This window comes from Taeniopygia guttata, chromosome 3 (genome assembly GCF_048771995.1).
Source record: "Taeniopygia guttata chromosome 3, bTaeGut7.mat, whole genome shotgun sequence".
Classification (NCBI taxonomy): domain Eukaryota; kingdom Metazoa; phylum Chordata; class Aves; order Passeriformes; family Estrildidae; genus Taeniopygia; species Taeniopygia guttata.
In genome coordinates this window covers 69,830,064-69,850,487 of record NC_133027.1, presented here as the reverse complement: position 1 = coordinate 69,850,487, position 20,424 = coordinate 69,830,064, and the positions used below count along the sequence as shown (strand labels likewise).

At 35.3% G+C, this 20,424-nt stretch overlaps 1 protein-coding gene across 10 annotated transcripts in view; it reads left to right on the top strand.

Moving 5' to 3' along the window:
• RYR2 (ryanodine receptor 2) overlaps positions 1 to 20,424 on the top strand; it is a 370,524-nt gene that overhangs the window by 154,618 nt on the left and 195,482 nt on the right. For all 10 annotated transcript variants that reach the window (XM_030268235.4, XM_072927080.1, XM_030268232.4 and 7 more), the window contains 3 exons: positions 265 to 377; positions 12,239 to 12,338; positions 15,141 to 15,237. In XM_030268235.4, the coding sequence (XP_030124095.4) occupies positions 265 to 377; positions 12,239 to 12,338; positions 15,141 to 15,237 (310 nt within the window). The remainder of the gene's footprint in view (positions 1 to 264; positions 378 to 12,238; positions 12,339 to 15,140; positions 15,238 to 20,424) is intronic.

The window sequence follows — 20,424 nt, the reverse complement described above, 5'->3', positions numbered from 1 at the left end:
CAGAGAGCCATCATCTTATTCAACTCTGGAAGCACCACTTCCAGAGGTCTTACTCTTTTGCTTATGTGTATTATTTTGAGCTGAGTTTCTGACAAGGTGAGGCAGTAATGATAATAGTTATGGAAAACACATGGACACTTGGTTTAGCCCAGTGAAAATTGGATCAGAACTTTTAAGACTGAAACACATGTGACAGTAACATCAGTAACATTGGGCCTTTCCTTTCTTGTTTGGTTCTTTGCTGTTACTCAATACTGACATTAGGTGAGGCTTGCTGGTGGACCATACATCCTGCTTCTAAACAACGATCAGAAGGAGAAAAAGTGCGCGTTGGAGATGATCTGATTTTAGTCAGTGTCTCTTCAGAAAGATATTTGGTAAGTTGTATGAAATTATCTGTACAGTGGTTCTTCTACAGAAAAGAAACAAAAGAAAAGGTAATGAAAGTTTTACAGTAAAATCTGGCTTACATTTCCACCTCCTAAAAGTAAAACTTAAGGTTCTTAAAATGTTTTCTTAAATAACATTTTGCAAAACAACATACTGAAGGTCTGGAAAGAGTAATATGTGGCTAATCTAATTGTTGTTCATTTCAGTAGTGGCAAAGGAGTTTAAAAATTTGTTTAGATGAAAAGAAGGGATTACAGGAAAAATAAATAATTTCCAAATTTAATGACTGAAATGTTTAGAATCCATGTGAGTGTTCATAGGTTAACAACACTATCATATATATTAAAATTTTGTACAGAATTTTGGATATCTAATATAGGTACATTGGATTTGTGGGCTTAGCAGGTCCATATTTTATGGATGATGATGTACAGCGTGATATATAGAGCTACTGATATGTCAAATGAAATATAATTGAAATACTCAATTATTAAACATAATTCAAATACTTTGCAAGTTATTGTGCTAGCTGCTTCTTATCACTGGTTTACATAGCTTTCTTCTTCACAAAAGGATCTCCCATTTTTTCTGTAATGAAGCACGTCAACACTTTAAGATGTATTTTTTTTATTCTTGGTGTTGCAAACACTTTATGGCAAAAAGAAGGTGAAAATAAGAATAAAATAATTTTGCTTTAAGCTTCTGAAAAATCAGTCCCAGTGATTTGGCCCAAAAACTTAAAAAAAGATTCTTTAATGAGGAAGTGTTTTGAGTTTGTCAAAAATCTGTCTCTGATCTAGGAGGGCATTGAAGATATTGAAGGGCCTTAGGGGAAGGCGTTTCAGGAGGAGTTGAGGTCACTTGGTCTGCTCTGCCTGGAGAAGTCTGAGGGGAGACCTCATGGCAGCTTCCTCAGGAGGCGAAGAGGAGGGGGCAGGCACTGATCTTTTTCCCTGGTGACCAGTGACAGGACCCATGGGAATGGCCTGAAGCTGAGTCAGGGGAGTTTTATTAGAAAAGGATTCTTTATCCAGAGGTTGGCTGGGCATTGCAACAGGCTCCCCAGAGAAGTGGTTGCAACACCAACCCTAACAGAGTTTGGACATCACTTTTGGGCACCAGGTGTGACTCTTGGGGATGGTGCTGTGCAGGGCAGGAAGTTGGACTTGAGGATCCTTGTGGGTCCCTTCCAACTCTGGATATTCTATGATTCTATGAGATGTGCACATAACATTGAAGTTTATTCTCTATTATTCACTTTTTTTTAAATGAGTTTTAAAATGTTTTTTCAAGTATTTAAGAAAAAAAGTGAATAGTTTAGTAAGATGTCAATTATAAAATTGAAAATATTTATCCTTTTGTTGGAAACACATAGGAAAATGAGAATACAATTGTTAGAATATAATTCTAATTTCTAATTAGAAGCTCAATAGCTAATTTAATTAGTTTTTTGTAATTAGATATTCTTGAAACTTTCTGGTCATCTTTGTATTTTAAAATTATTTTAAATAATTACTTTTATAAGAATTGTAACTACACATAGTGAAAAAACAACATCTTATGGACTGAATTTTTGATAAATCCAATTAATGGAAAGGTTTTATTCAAAGACATTTGATTTCTTTGAGTTGCAGTTAAAGCGGTTGCTTTCTTTAACAGCAGATAAAGAAGTTGAGTTTTGGTACAGATTGTGTCTCTATGTAGGCACTTCCTCGCCTCTAATTAGTAATAATCAGCTCAGCCTATTATTTAGGGTTTGTGTCTCAGCTGTTGATTCTCAAGGCTGTCACATGTACTTTTGTACAGCATGAGGCACAATTCTGCACAGTCTGCAGAGACTGATTTTCCTTAAGATGTGGTGTTAATGCATGTACTGTGTGTTCCATGCAAAATATCAATATACTAAAAATAAATAATATTTTCAATGCAGAGAGAAATAACACTCTATTACAGACTTAAAGCATTTTAGAGCACAATTGTAATGAATAGTTATTAGGCCTATTTCAGTTGTACAGCTCTGGTTTGGTAGTAAGATGGAGCAAGGATTCAGCAACTTATTTTAGCTCTAACATGCATTCACACATTGTTATGATCAGATGTTTTTCAAGACTAGATTAAGAGCTGGTAAGCTATGTAGCTCCACAATCATAAAAATATTTGTGATTTTGCTACCTATTCAGTAATTATTTTAGCACTGTCAGTAAAGCAAGCTTTAATGAAAATTGAAACAGTTGACTTACCAATATTTTTCATGAAAGCTGTCTCTGTCTTAAATTGTTTGACTTAATCCATTTGACTGTTTTCAAAACAACTTCAAAGGATATAAGTTTGAAAATATTCACAATTCATTGTTTACATGTTGACTGCAGTGTCATGTTGTAGCTGCTATTTTTTACAATTCTTAAAAGAATGTAGCAACTGATATCTTTTACAAAAGTTAAGACTGGAGAGATGAAGTTATTTTTGTGAATCTGCTCTGACAGCTAGACCAAATAAGCTCTGTTGAATCCAGTTGAGGAATGCTTTTTCTAAGGGAGTGGAATTCCTCATATGGATTCTTTGACAGAAAATAATGTCCCTCAGGATGCTGAGGGTTGGGTTTATGTATGTGGCATGCTCTACAATTAAAATCTTAGGAAAATGTAAGTTCTCCATCAAATGTTCTATGTAAATATGCTGTTAGGAATAGGGTTGGGATGTCACCTTTGTATAATTGTATATTGTATTGGTTCATGTCTTCAAGCAATTTCCTAATTCTTTCTGAATGAAGAAAAATAGGTTAACCATCCTGGGGCAAAGATGTGTGTGTAAAAATAACAGATGAAGCAAGTTCATTCACAGGGCATGGCTTTTTCAAAAAGTAGTCTTCTCTTAGTTGAATTTGTATAATGCAAGAGGAGAGGACTATGTCAGCTTCCCAAGTCCATCTTCCATTTGTCTGGCTTTCGCTTAATTAATTTAACATGGACTTTGACACTTTATGATCTCAGTGTAATCAGTAGATTTTTGTTTAGACCTCGTTTGGTTGGCAACACTCTGAAGTATTAGGAAAATATCAGGACTTTGTTGTAGTACCCCTTCTCCTCTTTCCACAACATAAAATATTTTGGGACAATTGGCTCTATTTTTTCCCCAAAGAGTTAACTTTATATTTACACCAAGTACTAAACTGATAGGAAAATCAGTGTCAAAATTATAAGCTAAAGGTCCGGAGAGGTGGATTTTGACTTTTGACTCACAACAATGTCCCAGGGCAAGTCATTCACTTGCTCTGACTCTTATTATCTGCCTAGACAATGGGGTTTTGGATCCTTATTATGCCGTGTAGCATTTCTGAGGAGAAGCACTTACATAAGTGCATGTGGCATTATATAATGTCTGAGCTGTGTCATTCTCAAATACTTCAGAGGGAGAACTTGGCTCTGCTGAACTCTGTTAGCATAGAGCTAAAAGATGGTCTGCTATAAATATTGGCACCCCTTAAGTTCAATCCAGAGTTACTGTGTTTCCTTTCTTGAGGCAGTACAGCCTGATAAAGAACAGATGTGATATTTCCAGCATGTTTCCCCAGCTTGTACATAGTAGTATCTATCTCAGCACTGAGGTTTGTCTATGCCTCTTGTTAACTACATATTCTGATTGCTTTCAATATTGCCAATTTTCAATAACTTAGAAATTCGATTAGTTGCAATTTCTTTCAAGTTCATGAAGTCTCTAAATAGCTTTCTAAATAGCTTTTAAACAAAATTCAAGAAAATGTCCTTAGACATGAAGCTGAAATACAAAATGCATAAATGAAGAAAAACCTGAAAATTGTTATCCATCAATTTGGTGTTATTCTGGCTGAGAAATCAGGAAAGAAGGAAACCCCCCCCAGCTTTGACTCTACAGTGCGCAGATTTCAGTATAATACAACAGTTGTATATACCCTGTGGTTTATATGTAGTTACTGAGTTACTGTCTCAGTGACTGCAATACTGACCTGCAAATGCATTCTGAAGTCTTAAGATTTTTTTTTTTTTGGCTACTGATGCCTAACAAGAAACTAATTGGGAACTGATGCCAGAGTTCCCTTTATTGCAAAGGTTCCTCAGTATTGCAAAGGACCACTTCTGTATCCTTTTGCATCAAATATGTTGTTTAGTTTCAGCTCCTAGTTTTATTTATCTTATTATCATATGCTTGGAACAGCTACAAGTATCTGTATTGCTTCTTGGTGCAGTAGTATCAGGAAACACAGCAGTGTGTGAGGTTTTTTTTTTTAAGTGTAAAAAAAGATTTATTCTTCCCTTTCACATTTTTTCTAAAAGTGTGACACTCAGTATTGGAGTTTACTTTCTTCTGTGTAAATTCACAATTCCATTGTTTCTCGTTGTTGAAAAATTATAAAAAAGGTTTTTATAAAGAATAATTTTAATTTGCATAAGCAAATCTGAAATTAGTGGAACCAAGGTAATGTTGAGCTGCTCTGTTACACTGATCATAATGCTGTTCCCATGGAGCCTTAATACAATGATTTGAAATGTTATTGTGGAGGCTGGTAGTACTTTCCAATAATTAAGGTTGTCAAGCTGCTCTGCCTTATGGAGTCCTGCTTCCAAGTGCTTATAATCAAGTGCATGTGATGTAAAAAGTCGCTTACTAGAATTAGTAGCATCTATTTCTGTTTTTTTTCCTTTCTTCTTTTTAATCAGTCTGAGAAAATTTTTTAATTTCATGCAGAAGAGATCAGATGTTATTGAGCTCAAAGACAGGGAAGAAAACAAAGCCACATAATTTAAAAATACTTGATGTAATTTTCTTGTGTATCTTATTAAAAAAACCCCAAAATGAATAAACAAAACAAAAGAAACAAACAAACAAAAACAAACCAAAAAACACAAAAACAAACAAAAAAAACCCCCAAAAAACCCCCCAAAAAACAAAAAAACCCCAAAAACCAACAAAAAAACCCCAAGAAAATTAATGAAAATGCAACAAGCCTCTCTCTGGTTCAACTTAGTAAAGAAATGTTCTCCTGAAAAAATGGAGCTTTATCATGACCAGGGAAGAGTGTTTAAATTTTCTTTGAGTAGGTAGAAGTCTGATGACTTTGTCTATTTTACATAAGCTAGCACCTCCTGTGTCTTAATGAACTGTTTAAACTCCCTCTACAGCGAATAATTAAATACATGCTAACCCTAGTGGGAACAGATATTCCTTGAAATGGATTGCTCAGGGCAGGAATGAAGCCAGGCACTGTATTGACAGCTGAGAACAGCGTTGTGTGTGCTGCTGGTGATCTCCTGTCATTTAAGATATGTGGAGGAAGAAGCTGTGACAAAGTAGATGGAACAAAAGGCAGGTGATGTATCAGTGACAGGAGTGGGACTGAACTGGGAAGGAGGGAAACTGAGTGGGACTTGATGAGTGGTTAAAAAGATTGTCAGCTGAAGGCAGGCAGGTAGATAAGGATTAACCAAATTGTCTGGGACAAGAAGCTGGTGACAAGGGAAGAGTAGACACTTGCTGGTTAAAGTTGTGTTCAAAATTTAGGACCAAAAAACTGTGTGGCTTTGGCAGAGAGAATTGAGAGAAGAACCAGGAATGAGAATGGAAAGAGGAGAATTGAGAGAAGAACCAGGGATGAGAATGGAAAGAGAAGAATTGAGAGAAGAACCAGGAATGAGAATGAAAATGAGGGATGACAAGAGAGATCTGTGGAGAAATGACCTTTCTGGGGAGAACCAAACTGCTGGATAAAGATCCAGAGAGAGGCCAAGAAAGGAAAAAGGTATTGAGGGTTAGGAGTTGTGAGATTCTGGAAAGAAGTCTAATGCTGGCTGATGGGGTGAGGAAGAGTTTGAGCAAGAAAAAAGCTAAGAGAACCTGCTTAAGCTTTGTAGGTCTAAGGAGAACCTTTTGAAGTAGGAGGAGGTCCTAATTCTGGGGATAATGTGGGCTGTAGTTAGCTCAGGAAGCTGATTTGGCTAAATGGGAGACATAGGATCATAGATTTTATGTTTGGGTTGGAAAGAGCCTGGAAGATCATCTGGTTTCAACCTCCCTCCTGTGGGCAGGTTCACCTTCCACTAGAGCAGGTTGCTCAGGGCCCCATTCAACCTGGCCTTGGAACATTTCCAGGGATGGGTAGTCCCAGTCTCTCTGGACAACCTGTGCCTGTACTTCACCACCCTCACAGGGAAGAATTTCTAGTGAGACTGGGAAAAAGATTTGGAAAGGAAAAGCGAGTGGTAGAGGCCTGAAGCAATTAGATTAGATGATAGCTATCCAGAAAACCCATTGTATTAAGGCACAGCAGTTAGATGGGGTATGCTGACAATTCCTGTAATGATTTTTATAGTAGTATAAGAAGGAAATGTCTAAAAAAGCGTTTTCAAGTTACCTATGTGAACCACAGGTAGAGAACTGTAATGGTGGAATTTGTTTTTGACCTTTTTTTTTTTTTTCCCCAATTTAGGAAAATTTCATATAAATGATAAAATTTCTTAAATTTTAAAAAGTCACAGGCATTCAAAAATGCAGAAGTTTTGGTACAAGTATATTTTTAGGAAATCTCCTAAGTATGCAGTCACACTAGCTTTTTATAGAATGCTATTTTAGTGATGATAAAAGTTCACTGGATGTGTCAGGGTTGTGTAGCAGGGAAGCTGTGGTATGAAACAACTTTGAAGATTAAATTTCAAGCTGGGAATTGCATTTGGAGTATTGGTACAATTATTTTCCTGAAGTATTAGATTCTGTACCAGACTCTGCTGTGGAATTTGCTGAGTAGATGATCTTGTATGCTAGGCTTGCTTTCAAGTGGTCACTACTCATCCCTTACTGGGAATATTCCCAGTTGTGTCTCTTGCATCTCCTCCTTTTATTTGAGGTTGAAACCTCAGAGTTGCTCTTTCTTGATATCTGCAGCTGAGGTGAATGTAAGATGTGGCTTGACCAATAAACAATATATAATGCAGTCACCTCTACCCAGGCATCCTAGATTGATGAAAATGTCTTAGTTTAATCTCTGTACCTCCCTTCCCCAATGGAAAATGGGCTATAATACTACTTCTTTGGGGTTTTAGCAAAATTAAATCATTAATATTTGTTGTGTTTTGTAAAATAGTGTAATTGGTGTAAGAGAAAAGCCTATGAGGGACTTAATAATTCTCTTTTCAAAGCTTTGAAGAATTGACTATGTTGAATAAAGCACAAAGCTGCAACTGAGATTGAGGGGAAAACAAAGCTCTGAGAAGCTGTTGACAAAGTGAGCTCCATTATCCAATGAGACAGCACATGTGCAAAAAAATAATATCATGCTATTGAAGACTGTAGTGAGATGTGTTCACTAGAAGCCATTTTTTTTCCACAGGGTACTTAGTTTGACATTTCCTAACTTTTAATGCTTGCTTCTGTAAAATAAATACTTTGTTAATGAAAGCTCTTGTGACTAATCATGCAAAATGATTGTTGTTTGGAAGCACAGTAGCTGATGTGCTTCAGGCTTTTCATGACACAGTGCAGAAGGAAAGCTCTTATGAAGAGGGGGAATGCAAACTACCCCCTTCTACCTTCCCTGGATCCCTTATGTTTTTCCTGCCATGCATCAGCAATTACCTGTGCTCAGCAATGAGGTAGCAGAGTAGATGGTTTTCATTGTAACGACAAATTTCCAAGTATCTGTGGGTTTTAGATTCTACTCTCTCTTTACTGATGGTAAATTTATGATGAGTGAAACAGTTGGAATAATTTAGGACATTGCTGTAATTTTCTGTCTTTATCAATGACATAAATCCCTTTGCTTTTGGATTTGCAGGCCAGCTGTTTAAGCACTGTGGAGAAAAGTAAGGAAACCAAGATTTTTTTTTAGTAGTTTAAACCCTTTGGAAATTTCTTAGGCTCTGCCTACTTTGGATCAAAATATAGATACTATTTTTTTGTTCAGCAGTGTAAGTTTACCCATTTTTATTCAAACTTTTTCAAAGCATTTCAATCAATATAAATATATTGCCAATATAAAGCTTAGAGCACAAACCCCTAATTCTATAAACATTTCACACAGATGCACTTATTAATTTTAGTTCTGTCCAATATCTCCCTTTCTTGTGAATAAATATTTGTATTTGTTTTGACTATTTCAGTATAATTCTCTGTAACATAATCATGTTTAAATGAATGAGGTAATAAATTTTTATAGCAATGACATATCATAAGTAGGAAGTTAAAAAGTGCTTTTGTTTCTAGAGACTGTATTTAGTTTAACTTTCGAATTTTTACTGAAGATTGCTAATTCATCGGGTTTTTGATGCATTTTTTTTTTCCTTTCCTAATTAAAAAAAAAAAAGTAAAGGAGTATAGTTTGTTTAGTTTTGTTGCTTTTTTGCTTTTCTTTAGTTATTGATAAGAGTACATTCTTGTGCACCTGTTGTGGGAATGGTGTCTGTCCAAGACTTGAAACATCTCAGAGGTTCTTGGGTCAATTGAGGATAGGTGCCTAAATTGTTTGAAACTGCTTTTCTGTTGGTATCAGTGTAGTAATTTTAAATCAGGAATCAAGGGCTGTCAGAGTGTGTACAGGAAAGGAAATAGATTCCATCTCTCTCTGCACCAGCTGGTACTAAGAAATCTGAAGGAGTGTGGTTGGTGCTGTAGTTGTGCAGTACTTAAGCATTCTGAGAAATGCAATGCTTTATATATAGTTTTCAAAACCTACCAATAAATAAAGTTTTGGAGTTTTTTTAGCTATTCTTGCTATTTCAAATGGCTTGAGATTGAAGGCAGAGTTATCAAACTGCAGATAAAAATAGATATTGCTAGATGAACTGGCAATATTAGCACACCTTTGCCAAAAGGAAGCCTGAAATAAAAGTTTTCCATTCTTTATATTTTTGTCTTTTCACATGTGCCTGTTTTGGAGAAGAGAAACTTTCACGCAGACTGTGAAATTTAAAAGCTCTAGTTATTCAGAGCACTTATAAATGCAGCTATGCTGCAGCAATCACTGCTAGAGGGTTCTTGTGGAAATTACCACCTGATTCCCAAGCTCTTCAGTGAGCTTAAATACACTGTGTTCTTTCTGAAGATCTAGGGACAGAGTTATGATTATGTTACTTTGCTGCAGAGCAGTATAGAATCTACAATATGTCATTAAATTCAGTTGGAAAACCTGCAATATTCTGAGAGATGAGTCTTGGAGTTTATCCTCGAGATAAACTGCCTGTGGACTGTAGTGTTAACCCATATTCATAAATCACAATTATTTAAATCTGAAAAGTTATAAAAACCCATTGCAGGTTAAGTGCTGATTTAGGACATTATCAGTCCATCAGTAGGGGAGACAAATCTAGCCCTTTGCTTGAACCTGGACCAGTGCAGAAAATGCATTATTTGCCTGCCCTTGGGCAGACCATATGAAGATTAGATTGGACAGCAGGATTCCTGAACTCAACATATTTCTGCTTTTCAAATGTTATTACCTACCCAAAGATGTGCTATGCATGTGGTCCTCATCAACAGTGGCAACCTTCCACTTCTGCCAGAGGCACTGATATGCCAGGTATCATAATTCTGTGTAGCACGTATGGAGACTGTTCAGCACCAATCTGAGTGTTATGTCCATGTCCTGGACATTGTGTTATGGAACTTGTTTCATTTTGATGGCTTCATTGTGCTGAATGTACAAAGCCAAGCAGGTAAATTCCAGTAAGTTATTGACAGGGAGCAGATTGCTTTAAAACAACATTGAGATTGTTAGAGTATAGCAGTAAAAGCTTAGGCAATGCCAGGATAAATACTGGCATCTCTAATCTTTGGGGATTTTTTCAATACATTCGACATAACTGAATTCTTGGATATCCCTTAACAATGTATTTTGCATTTTCTCTACGTGGTAAAAGTTTCCTTTTGCCATTTCCTATGAATGGTTCCAGGGAGTGAAAACCATAGTTTATGGAATTGTGAATGGTAGGACCCTTTCTGTCAATTTTAAATTTAAGGAAGGTGCAAGGAATCTAGGGAAGTGAGGATAAGAAGGAAATTGCAGAATATACTCTGCTTTGGAAGTCATAAGTTGTATCATTTGAACTATATTTTTTAAAGTTATAATTCACTGGTGACTCACCTTGAGACATCTGGATTAGAGTCACAACTGGTATCCAATAAATGAATAAAAAGTACAGATACTCGGAAGAGAGATGTCAGCAATGTATTTTTGTTCAGTGTCCTCTCTATAAAAATGTAACACATATTCAATTGATACTACTGTGTGTGAAAATAAGTTAATTAACATGTGCAGAACACACAGTTAGAAGAAGTGCTGTGTTGATGGCAGATCTAGATGACAGAGCAGTTCTCCTCTTTAGTCTATTCTGAATGAAGTGTTTTCTGTGAAAATTAATATTCCTGCTTTTGTTGAATTGCTTGTTGCCACTAACTGGATCTGCGTGGTGATCTTAGAAGAACTCTAATAGAACTGGAGCTGTGCCTCAGATCCTTATCTCCTGTCATGGTCTGCCATTCACTAAGTTATATAACTGCAGTAAGTGAAGAATAAAAGGCAAAAAACTCGTTTCTTTGTTAATGTTCTCCATTATGCGCTGTGTGGCACTGGTGCAGAGTAAACATGACTTTTGGGAGAACTCCTGCTTTGTAGGTCATTAGCTGTTTATGGGACCCTTCTAAATGAGCTGATGTGCCATTTCCTGTACTTCTGTACAGCCGGAAGGTGTGCAGTCAGGAAGACAGAACTCTGCACATGTCAGAAGAATCTACCCTTTTCTGACTTCCACTGACATTTTTGTCTTTTGTGTCATTAATTAGTTTACCTAGACTTTGTTAATATTGGTCCCAATATTTGGAAACAGAGACCAATACTACTCTATAAACAGAGTTACTTTCCAGAAGTATAAAATAAAATTCTGATAAAAGCATCTGAATATTGCTGCACTTGAAAATAGTACCTGGTAATATAAACAGTATGATTCAAAACAGCTGCTTATTCACAGAATGATTGGTTCCATAATCTTCTATAAGGTTATGTTGTTTGGCATTGAAAGTAGAAGTGCTGATGGTGTAGGAGGGACAAACATGGGTGCAATACAAGATGCTTTGAGATAAGAATTTTTGAGACCATGTCAATGAACTAACAGGAACTCACACACACAGAATTCTGAGAAAAGACAGCACCTGTTGCACTTATGGCAAAAATCTGCAATGTTGGCAGAAGGTAGGGAGTAACACAGCCAAAGACCATCCATTGAATGCATAGGTAGGAGGCGAGCCTTCAGAGGAAAGATTGTTTCAGTTTTGCTCGGATCTTGAGAACTTTGTTCAAGTGTATATTCTGTGAACTGTGACTTAAGTCACAGTTAAGTAACTTAAGTCTTAAGTGACTTACAAAGTCAGTAGTTTGTGTAATTTATTTGACCTAATAGGAATTTTAGGAAGCCAGTGGCCTGCAAGAAATATTCAAGTGGTGAGTTACACTTGAAATGCAGATTAAGGTGATATCCCACTATTTGAACTTCATGGAAATTCCCATTGTATGTAGAAGGAAGAACACTAGTGTTTTTCAGCATGTAACAGTTAGTTCTTCAGAGTGTTCACTAAGTCTAAGATGCCAAGCAGCTGCCTCTGTTCTGTACTGTTTCTATATGTTTTTTTGAAGCACATATGCTTTACTATTCTAGCTTCACTTCTAATGTCCCTTGAGGAGTACCCAGGTCGAACTTTGTGTTTACTTATAGAGTCAATGGTAACAATTAATGTTTGAAAGAAACAAGAGAATGTTTGGTACTATTATTGTATACTGTAATGAGATTTTCAACTAACCTCAAATAAAAGCCTCCCTCTTTCCTGGTTCTAGCATCTCTCTTATGGCAATGGTAGCTTACATGTTGATGCAGCCTTCCAGCAGACACTCTGGAGTGTAGCACCAATCAGTTCAGGAAGTGAAGTTGCCCAAGGTAAGATTGACTCAACTTAATTATTGAAAGACTGATAGTAAATGAAATACTTAAAAGGTCAAACTATTATGCCAAGTGTGAGAGTGGGTTTCTCCTGTGTAAGCATTGAATACAGTAAATAAATAAATAAATAAATAAATATACAACTGTTCTGAAAACAGAGCGAAGGTTATACTGAAAGTAACACTGATAGTTTTCTATGTATTGTTGCTGAATACTAAACAGCTCATTCAAATCTCATTTTGCTAAAGATATGATAACATTCGTAATATGTTTTTTGAAATGGCTTTTGGTCCTGGTTTAAAATATTATCTCAAATTATTCTGCTGTATGCAGTCATGGTTACATGTTTCTGAGACTGAGTAAAAAATGGGCAAGAGGCTTGGAAGCAGGATGTGAAGTCCTAAGACTGAACATGGGAAATAGTTTTATGGGTAACATATGGTTGGAAAGAAAAACAAGAGGAGGTTAAAGACAGAATGAGAACAGCTTTCCAGAACTATTTATTTTATTTAGGAATTAGGAAGGAGTTTTAATGTAATTTCTAACACTGAAAGGACAAGGATCCTTGAATTTATGCCACACTGGTTCCACAGAGAAGAACAACGTTTTTCTGAAAGGTCTGTCACAATGTAAAGCCTAATGATTTCTACTTTCCTGCACACCAACTGTTTTGAGTGGGTGTTGTAATAGAATCTAAAGAAGATTAAAGCTGCAGGTCATTTCATTTTATGTGATTTTTGGATACTGTTTTTTAAAGAGGCAATGCACTGAATTTGCACATCAATTATTTTTACCTGGCATATTTTAAAGCTCAGACATGGAATATTCTTGCAACTTTGCTAATTAAGATATTAGGGAGACCATTGCCATCATCTCTTCTTTATATAGCCATTTGATTTTTACATATGAGAATCACGCCACACATACAGATTCCCTGACATGGTTTATAGCACAAACCATTATTAAAAAATAATAGTGAATTGCTTGGCAGTATCCTAAACTTTATGGAGAAAACCTTTTTGTTAATGAGAAGAGAAGACCTTTTCCTTTTGCTCTTTCCTGTTAATTCCATTCTCCATGTCCTCCCACTGCTGGCAGCACTGGTGTGTCATTCCTGCTAATAATCCCAGCGTGGTTTATGTGCTGAGACTCAGATTTGTGCTGTGCCACTTCTCTGCCTGGTGAACCTCACTACCGAAACATGCCTGTCTCTTTGAGAAGCAGAAATGCTCAATGACATAGTGTCATCTTGTTGTATTCATACTCCTAGGAAATAATGTGAAAATTATGTAATACAGTTTTTGTATCTGTACATTTATCTATGTGCCTGCTCTTTGTTGCTATACTTTTCTATTTTCACTTTGCTCAGATACAGACATTATCTTTAAGCTGAGCATGTTTTCTAGAGAAGTTCAGCTGGCTAGTGTCAGAAAGGATTACAGCAAAGGCCTTATTCTTGAAAAAGTGGCAACTGTTCCTGTAATCAAGGTAGAACTGTGGTGAAGGGAGAGTGTGTAAGGCTTTATCTCTATGTCCTCTGTAAAACAGTAGCAAAGCCAGAGAAAATTACCTCAAAAAGGAAGAAGGAAATGAACCTGTTTTTGTTAGTATCTGTAAAATGCTTTGTCATATTCATAATTAAAATAATAATGTATGGGAATAACTGCTCTATAATATCCTCTCTTAATCAAAAATTCCCATTAAAATAGATTAATAAATTAAACTATTTAGTTAAATGAAATGATTTTGAAGTGAAAATAATGGATAATTAGTCTGTAAAATGAACTAGGATATCAGAGGTAGTTCAAAGAAAAGAATTTGTTTTTAAATGCATTTCTGTATTATTGGCTTAGGCAGAAGTCAATTTATTTTTTAAGTCAAAACAGCTTTAGAGTTAAATTGGGTCATTCTGCTAATTCTGTATGATGAAGTAGATGAGGGTCACTTTAAAAACAAAACCTGAATTACAGAATTATATTGACACAGGTCCATGTAAAAAGTAATGTATTTAACAACAGTTACCTGGGCATACCCTGCTGTGCCAAAATCGTGAATTTAAAATATCAGTGCTAAAGTTTGCCACATAAACTCCAATTTTATACTCATCTCAAAGGTTTAAAAAATATATTGTGAAATATTACCTGATATATTCAGGAAGAAGATTTCATGTAATTTCAAAATAAATTCTTGAAAGGTGAGCAGTGTTACTGAAAAGTCTTCAACACCATTTCCCTGTAAAGATTTGTCTTACTTCACATCATTACTTTTTAGTGTAGACATTACTTCAAAATATAATTCCAGGTATAACTTTTAAAAAATCTTCTTGCTGTAACACTAAAGCCAAGGATTTATGTTATGGCATCCCCCTCAAGAGCAGAACTAGCTAAACCAGTCTTTGTTTTTGTGTGTTAACTGGAATTCTTAAATAAAATGAAAAGTGACTAAGTAAGATGGAAGCGTTTCCAACTTCTGTTGTAATCTGGGATTCCTTGTTTTGGTTGGCTCCGTATTTTTCTGAGTTGTGGTAACTGTGTAGGATCCCCTGCTTGTGGCTTGTCTTTATCCTCATCCATCCTTCCCTAGTTGCTGACTTGAAGCTTTTCTTACTTGGCAGTGTTGAACTGGCTCCCCAGGATATGAGATATATTCCCCTTCTTCTGAGATTTTTTTTAAAGTAATGTAAAACGTCAAGCAGGAAAAAAATGAAATCAACCTGATAGTATTTATTACAGTTTGAACTATAGTTTAGCATGTTGCTGTATTTACAGAAATGAACTAGATTTTCTCCCTTTATTCAAGGATACCTTATAGGAGGGGATGTTCTGAGGTTATTGCATGGTCACATGGATGAATGTTTGACGGTCCCTTCAGGTGAACACGGAGAAGAACAAAGAAGGTAGGTTTCCATCTTATACCAGAATAATAGTAATGAATGTTGCTGAATTAAGTGTCAGTCATAGTATGGATGTCTGAAAGATGTGATGATATTTATTACTCATAAGAATAAGAATTGTTGAGATAAACTTTGTATTTTCTTTTCCATATTGTTCAAGTCTGATTTCACTTACCAGATGAAAAAGGAATAGTGGTTTTTTGTATATTTTTTGTAATGTTTCAGGATTTAAAAACACTGTGAATTAAATATATTGGGTTTTTCATTGCTTTTTTTTTCTGTATTTACAAAAAATTTCTCAGGACAGGGTATGGAAAATACTGCCTAGTCCTTCAAGGCAACTAATCTGTGATTAATCTCAGGTCTACCTGTCATGGCAGTATAGAATTTAATTTATGGTTATTTTCTTGACTCAAGGAATCCTGGAATGGAAGTAGTGATGACATCCTGGTCTGTGTCTCTCTCTGTTAACTAAAAAATCGAAATAGTGATAAGACTGGCACAGTGATTGGCATGTCTCAGTGGAGGGATTGCATCAGTCCTCTTTGTTTGCTCTAGTAATATATGCCCTAAGATTCTTTTTGGTAGGGCAGTGTCATATAATTTATTTCTACCTTCAGGCTAAATGTTGCTAAATGCTACTAAATGGTATTTTAGAATAGTTTGCTTAAAGCAGCATATTGGGTAGCTTCATTTCCATGACAAAGGAAGTGCTATTCATTAACTCACTCATCAAAATGAGTTTTCTTGGTTTGCAAATAGAAATGTGTTTATAATTTTATTTATTCTCATTTTAAAGATAAGGACAAAACTCTGGAAGCTTTCATAGAAAAATTCTTCTATGAATTTTTAAATGTTAATGGGAAATACCTCAGCGTTTTCTTATACAGCTGGTGACCAACACTTCATGGATATTTCTTATTTCAGACAAGGAAATAGTTTTTGAATGCAGAAGATAGTTTGTAATGCTGATACTTAAAATGTGATCTGTCCAGGTTTTAATTTTAGTTACCATGTGAGAGTCATTACCCCCTGATCACTGCTATTATTATCCTCAGCCTGAAACTGAGGAAAACTTAAGGTGATAAATAAATAGGATGCTATAGTGTTTGCTCTTACTTCAGTCAAAATCCTGCAAAATTCCTTCCAAAAATGTAGTTGCAGTGTAGCTTCAGATTTATGGGTTGATCAAACACTTCAGTAATGAACTTCAGTGCTTAAGAACACACTAAAAATTTGTCTCTTTTCAACAAGTCTAACATTATATGTAAAACACAATAAAGGAGAGTGAAGTTGCAAATGAAGAAAAAATTGATTTGCTCTGCTTGTGCATTCACATGATGCATCTTTCTGTCTTATAGCATGGGAAGAATATGGTTAATTTCTTAATCTGCAGACTAGTGCCTATAAACAAATGAGAAAATTGTATTTCTTTCTTTGGTCTCTGCAGTGTTCTGTATTTCTTTATGCCTTTCCTATATCTGTCTAAAACCCCAAAAGAAGCAGAGCTAGTAGGCAACAAATAGGACATATGTCTTTGCCTTTATTTTCCCTCATAGCAATACTGAGAAACATTGCTTCTACATGCTTCTTAAAAACAGACTTGATCTTCTGAAATGTACTGTTTTTCAGGAACTTTCTTTGATAAACAAGCAAAATAAAAATAAGTTTGTGTTCTGTAGTCTCATTTCTGCATTTTTTCTATTTTTTCTGAAAATTTTAAAATTATTTTTTACTAATAAATCTAGATTATAGTCTATGATTACTTTTAATTATATGGAGTTAGTTATAATCACTCTGTGGCCTTTCTCATTTTGAATTATTAGTAAGTTTGGTTATTGCTTAAAACATCTATACTTCTGTCTCTGATTAGGACTGTTGCCTATTCAAAATAATTTGTGTCTCCTTTAAGTTTTCAGTATGTATGCATAAATCATTTTGATGGTTGTGATTCAACATCTGGCAGAATTATCTGTAAATATATGGGTAATTTTGGCAGGCAAAAATTTTAAGACAAATTTTTTTGTCTTTCATTTCAGTTTCAGTTCTGTAACTTTTATGCATGCGGCATACAAAGCTATGATATATTTGAAGTAAAATAATTTCATATTATCCTGTCATTGCCTCTTGAAGTAGTCTAGTGATAGGTTATTGTGATTTTTTTGGTTTGTTTTGTTCCAGCACACACCTGGAGAGCAAGTCTGCTCTGCAGAATGACAGCATAAAGGAGCACTGAGAAGTAGCATCCCTGTTATGACTCACTAATTCTTCTATCTCATTTTAATTTTTCTGCAAAGGCTTCCTCTTTATGCCTTTTCAAATAACTAAAAGATCAGACAATCCTAAAATAACAGTTTTATTCTATAATGTCACCTGGTATCTATTTCAGGGAATAAATAAATAGTTTAGACATGAAATATCCTCCCAGGCAGTATCCAAAAATAACAGTAGTTTTACTCTATTCTTAGAACATTGATACAGTTGCGCAAGTTTTAAGTATAAAAATCTTTAAAAGAGTACCAGGAGTTCAAAATAAAGCACATGTTTTCAAGATGTTTATACTTTTGTACATATGAGAGTTGATAATCTCACTTAGCACAGTGGAGACCTATGAAGCAGTGACAGTGAGGATGTCTCCATGATTACAGTAGCTAACAAAGCTTCCTCTGAGACAGCATCATCCAAGTGATCCAAACGCTGGAAGAGGCCTACTTCAGTGTCAGAAGGAATCATATGAAAAGCTAATAAAATTATTTTCTGCATCTCAGTCTTTTATTGAGTCTGTGCTGTGTTTCCTTGCATAATTGTTGTGATTGTGTGTCCCTCCATGGGGGCCTTAGATTGTGGTACCCTTGAAGGTAGGGTGGACTCGTATTGTGGAAGAGGGACTTTGCTGTCGAGCCAGAAACTTAACTTTTCCTTAGGAAGCAGGTTCAAGTAGATGCTCTATGAAGTTGTTGGATTATGTTTGCTTTGTAATCAAAAAACATTCTAATTGGAAGCAGTATAAATGGAGAAGTTTATGGTAATATGATGGTTTAATTTATATTAGAGTAGAGGAATACAGTGGTATTATTTTTAAAATGCCACAGGCAGGGTGTAAGACACCCTGGTAGTCTCCACTCACTGACCCAGCCAAAGAGCAAAAAACGGTACAGGCAAATGGTCAAGTGCATGTATTTTCCATGAATTAAATATAATTTACTGCATATTCTATGTAGGCATGTTGCTGTTTTAAGGCAGCTGGTTTAAGCCTTATGCATAGAATCCTTAAACTGTGTTTCTTTTCTTCAAAGTGCCTCAGTTATCTCTAGCTCAGTCTCAAGCTAGACCTAAATTTGCAGAGTAGCTCCTTAAGTCAAATTTCAGAAGCATTGTCCAGGTAGATTAAAAAATAGATACAGTAATAGACAGACAAGAGAAGGCCTAATATCATCAGTTTGGTGTTCTTATAGTGCTTTCTTTGATTTCCATCTATCTTCAAAGCCACAGGAAACTTTTGCAGCAGCACAGTAGCTGTGAATCCATATTTATCTTGACTTCTTTTCCTTCAGCATGTGTCTGTATGGTTTATGATGTAGATCCCATCATAGGAGCTGATATAAGCAGTTTGTCAGTAGGAATGAAGCAAACCCACCACAGTTTCCTTGATTTACGTATATTTTTTAAATTTAAATAAAAGATTGCATAGTCTTCTTTTTCCACCTTTTCCCTCCAGTTTCATAGAGGAGAAATTTGTTAATAATTTTTAATACTATTTTTTTTTTTTGGTTGGAGGGTTATATATGATTATCCAGCAGATTATTTAAATCACTTTTTGTATTACAGATACCTTGAAATGGTCTTTACTTTCCTTTGATATCTTTTCCTTTTGAAATTGAGACTTTTTTTTGTCTTTTTTAAATCTGTTATTTGGTAATTATGATATTGAGTCTTCATTTTGAATTTATAATATCAAAGGAATGGATAAATTTATTTTAATTATGATAAGAGTTGGTATTTAGAGCATGTATATATTAAAGTGCTTGTGTGAAGTTGCTTTCCATTGGTCCACTCTCTGAAAAAAAATTAAAAATTTTCATAGCAAGTTTATCCCAATTGAATCAGTCAGCAGTTCCCTCCCCCTCCTTTTTTTTTTGTAGTTCAGTTGAGTGGAATTGGTTGACATTGTTGACATTGTTGTATTATGTTTGTTATTTTTAGTTTCCTGTAGAAATATAAGCTGGTTATTAATACAGGCATGAATGTAGGGTTTTGGATTGCTTTCTCATGTTGGGAAGATATGTGTTGTAGTTTGGTTGTTTTTTGTTTTTTTTTTTTTCTTGTTTCTTTTGATGATTGGTTGGTTGGTTTTCTGTGATTTTTAAAAATTTTATAGAAGTTCCCATAAAAGCTAATGGCAGATAGAAGTATGTAATCAAAATTATGTGGTGGGTTTTTATTTTTCAATTGGGTTGTGGGGCTTGCTCTTGATTATATCACAATCTTTCATTTTCTTTTAGAACTTGGATACTTCATGGAAATAGGATTCTGATAGTCATAGTTCCCAGTCTAGAAAGGAACTATGAGTGTTCCCACTGCAATTAATTTGCATTTTGATTTGCAGTATGTGTTTTAAAGTGATGACTGCAGTGCAATTTGGACTCTTCAGAAATATTTCATTATGGAAAGCAATTACCTGTGACAGAGAGAAAAGCGTTCCTGGCTTTTCAAAGTATCATTTGTGCTGGAGCAGACTCCAGTTTCTCAAACCATCCATTCAGAATAGGCCTTCATGAGGGAATGGCTAAATGTAGCCTAATTTCAGAAGCAGTTTTACCATTCCTGCCTTTGAGGCTTTCTTTGTGTGAAACTTATTATGTTAAGGCTTTTGTAAATTACATTGAACACTTAGTGTTAGTCTCAGGGATGAACAGGCTTTTAAAGTGATGGTCAAAATCAGTATGACTTAGCTAATCCCTTTTTTTTTTTCCATGCCATTCTCTGACACCTTTTCTTACAGCATTACACTCTAATGAGGTCTGTTGTACCTCAGAAAATTTGGGATCCAGCATGTGTGGAGCATGATTTATGACTGAAATATGAACTCAAAGTTTTCAATCAGCATAAGTCAATAACCTTTCCCCTGCACCCCAAACAACCCTTGAGCCTTGAATAATGATGGCTTTGCTTTTAAAAATTATTTTGAAT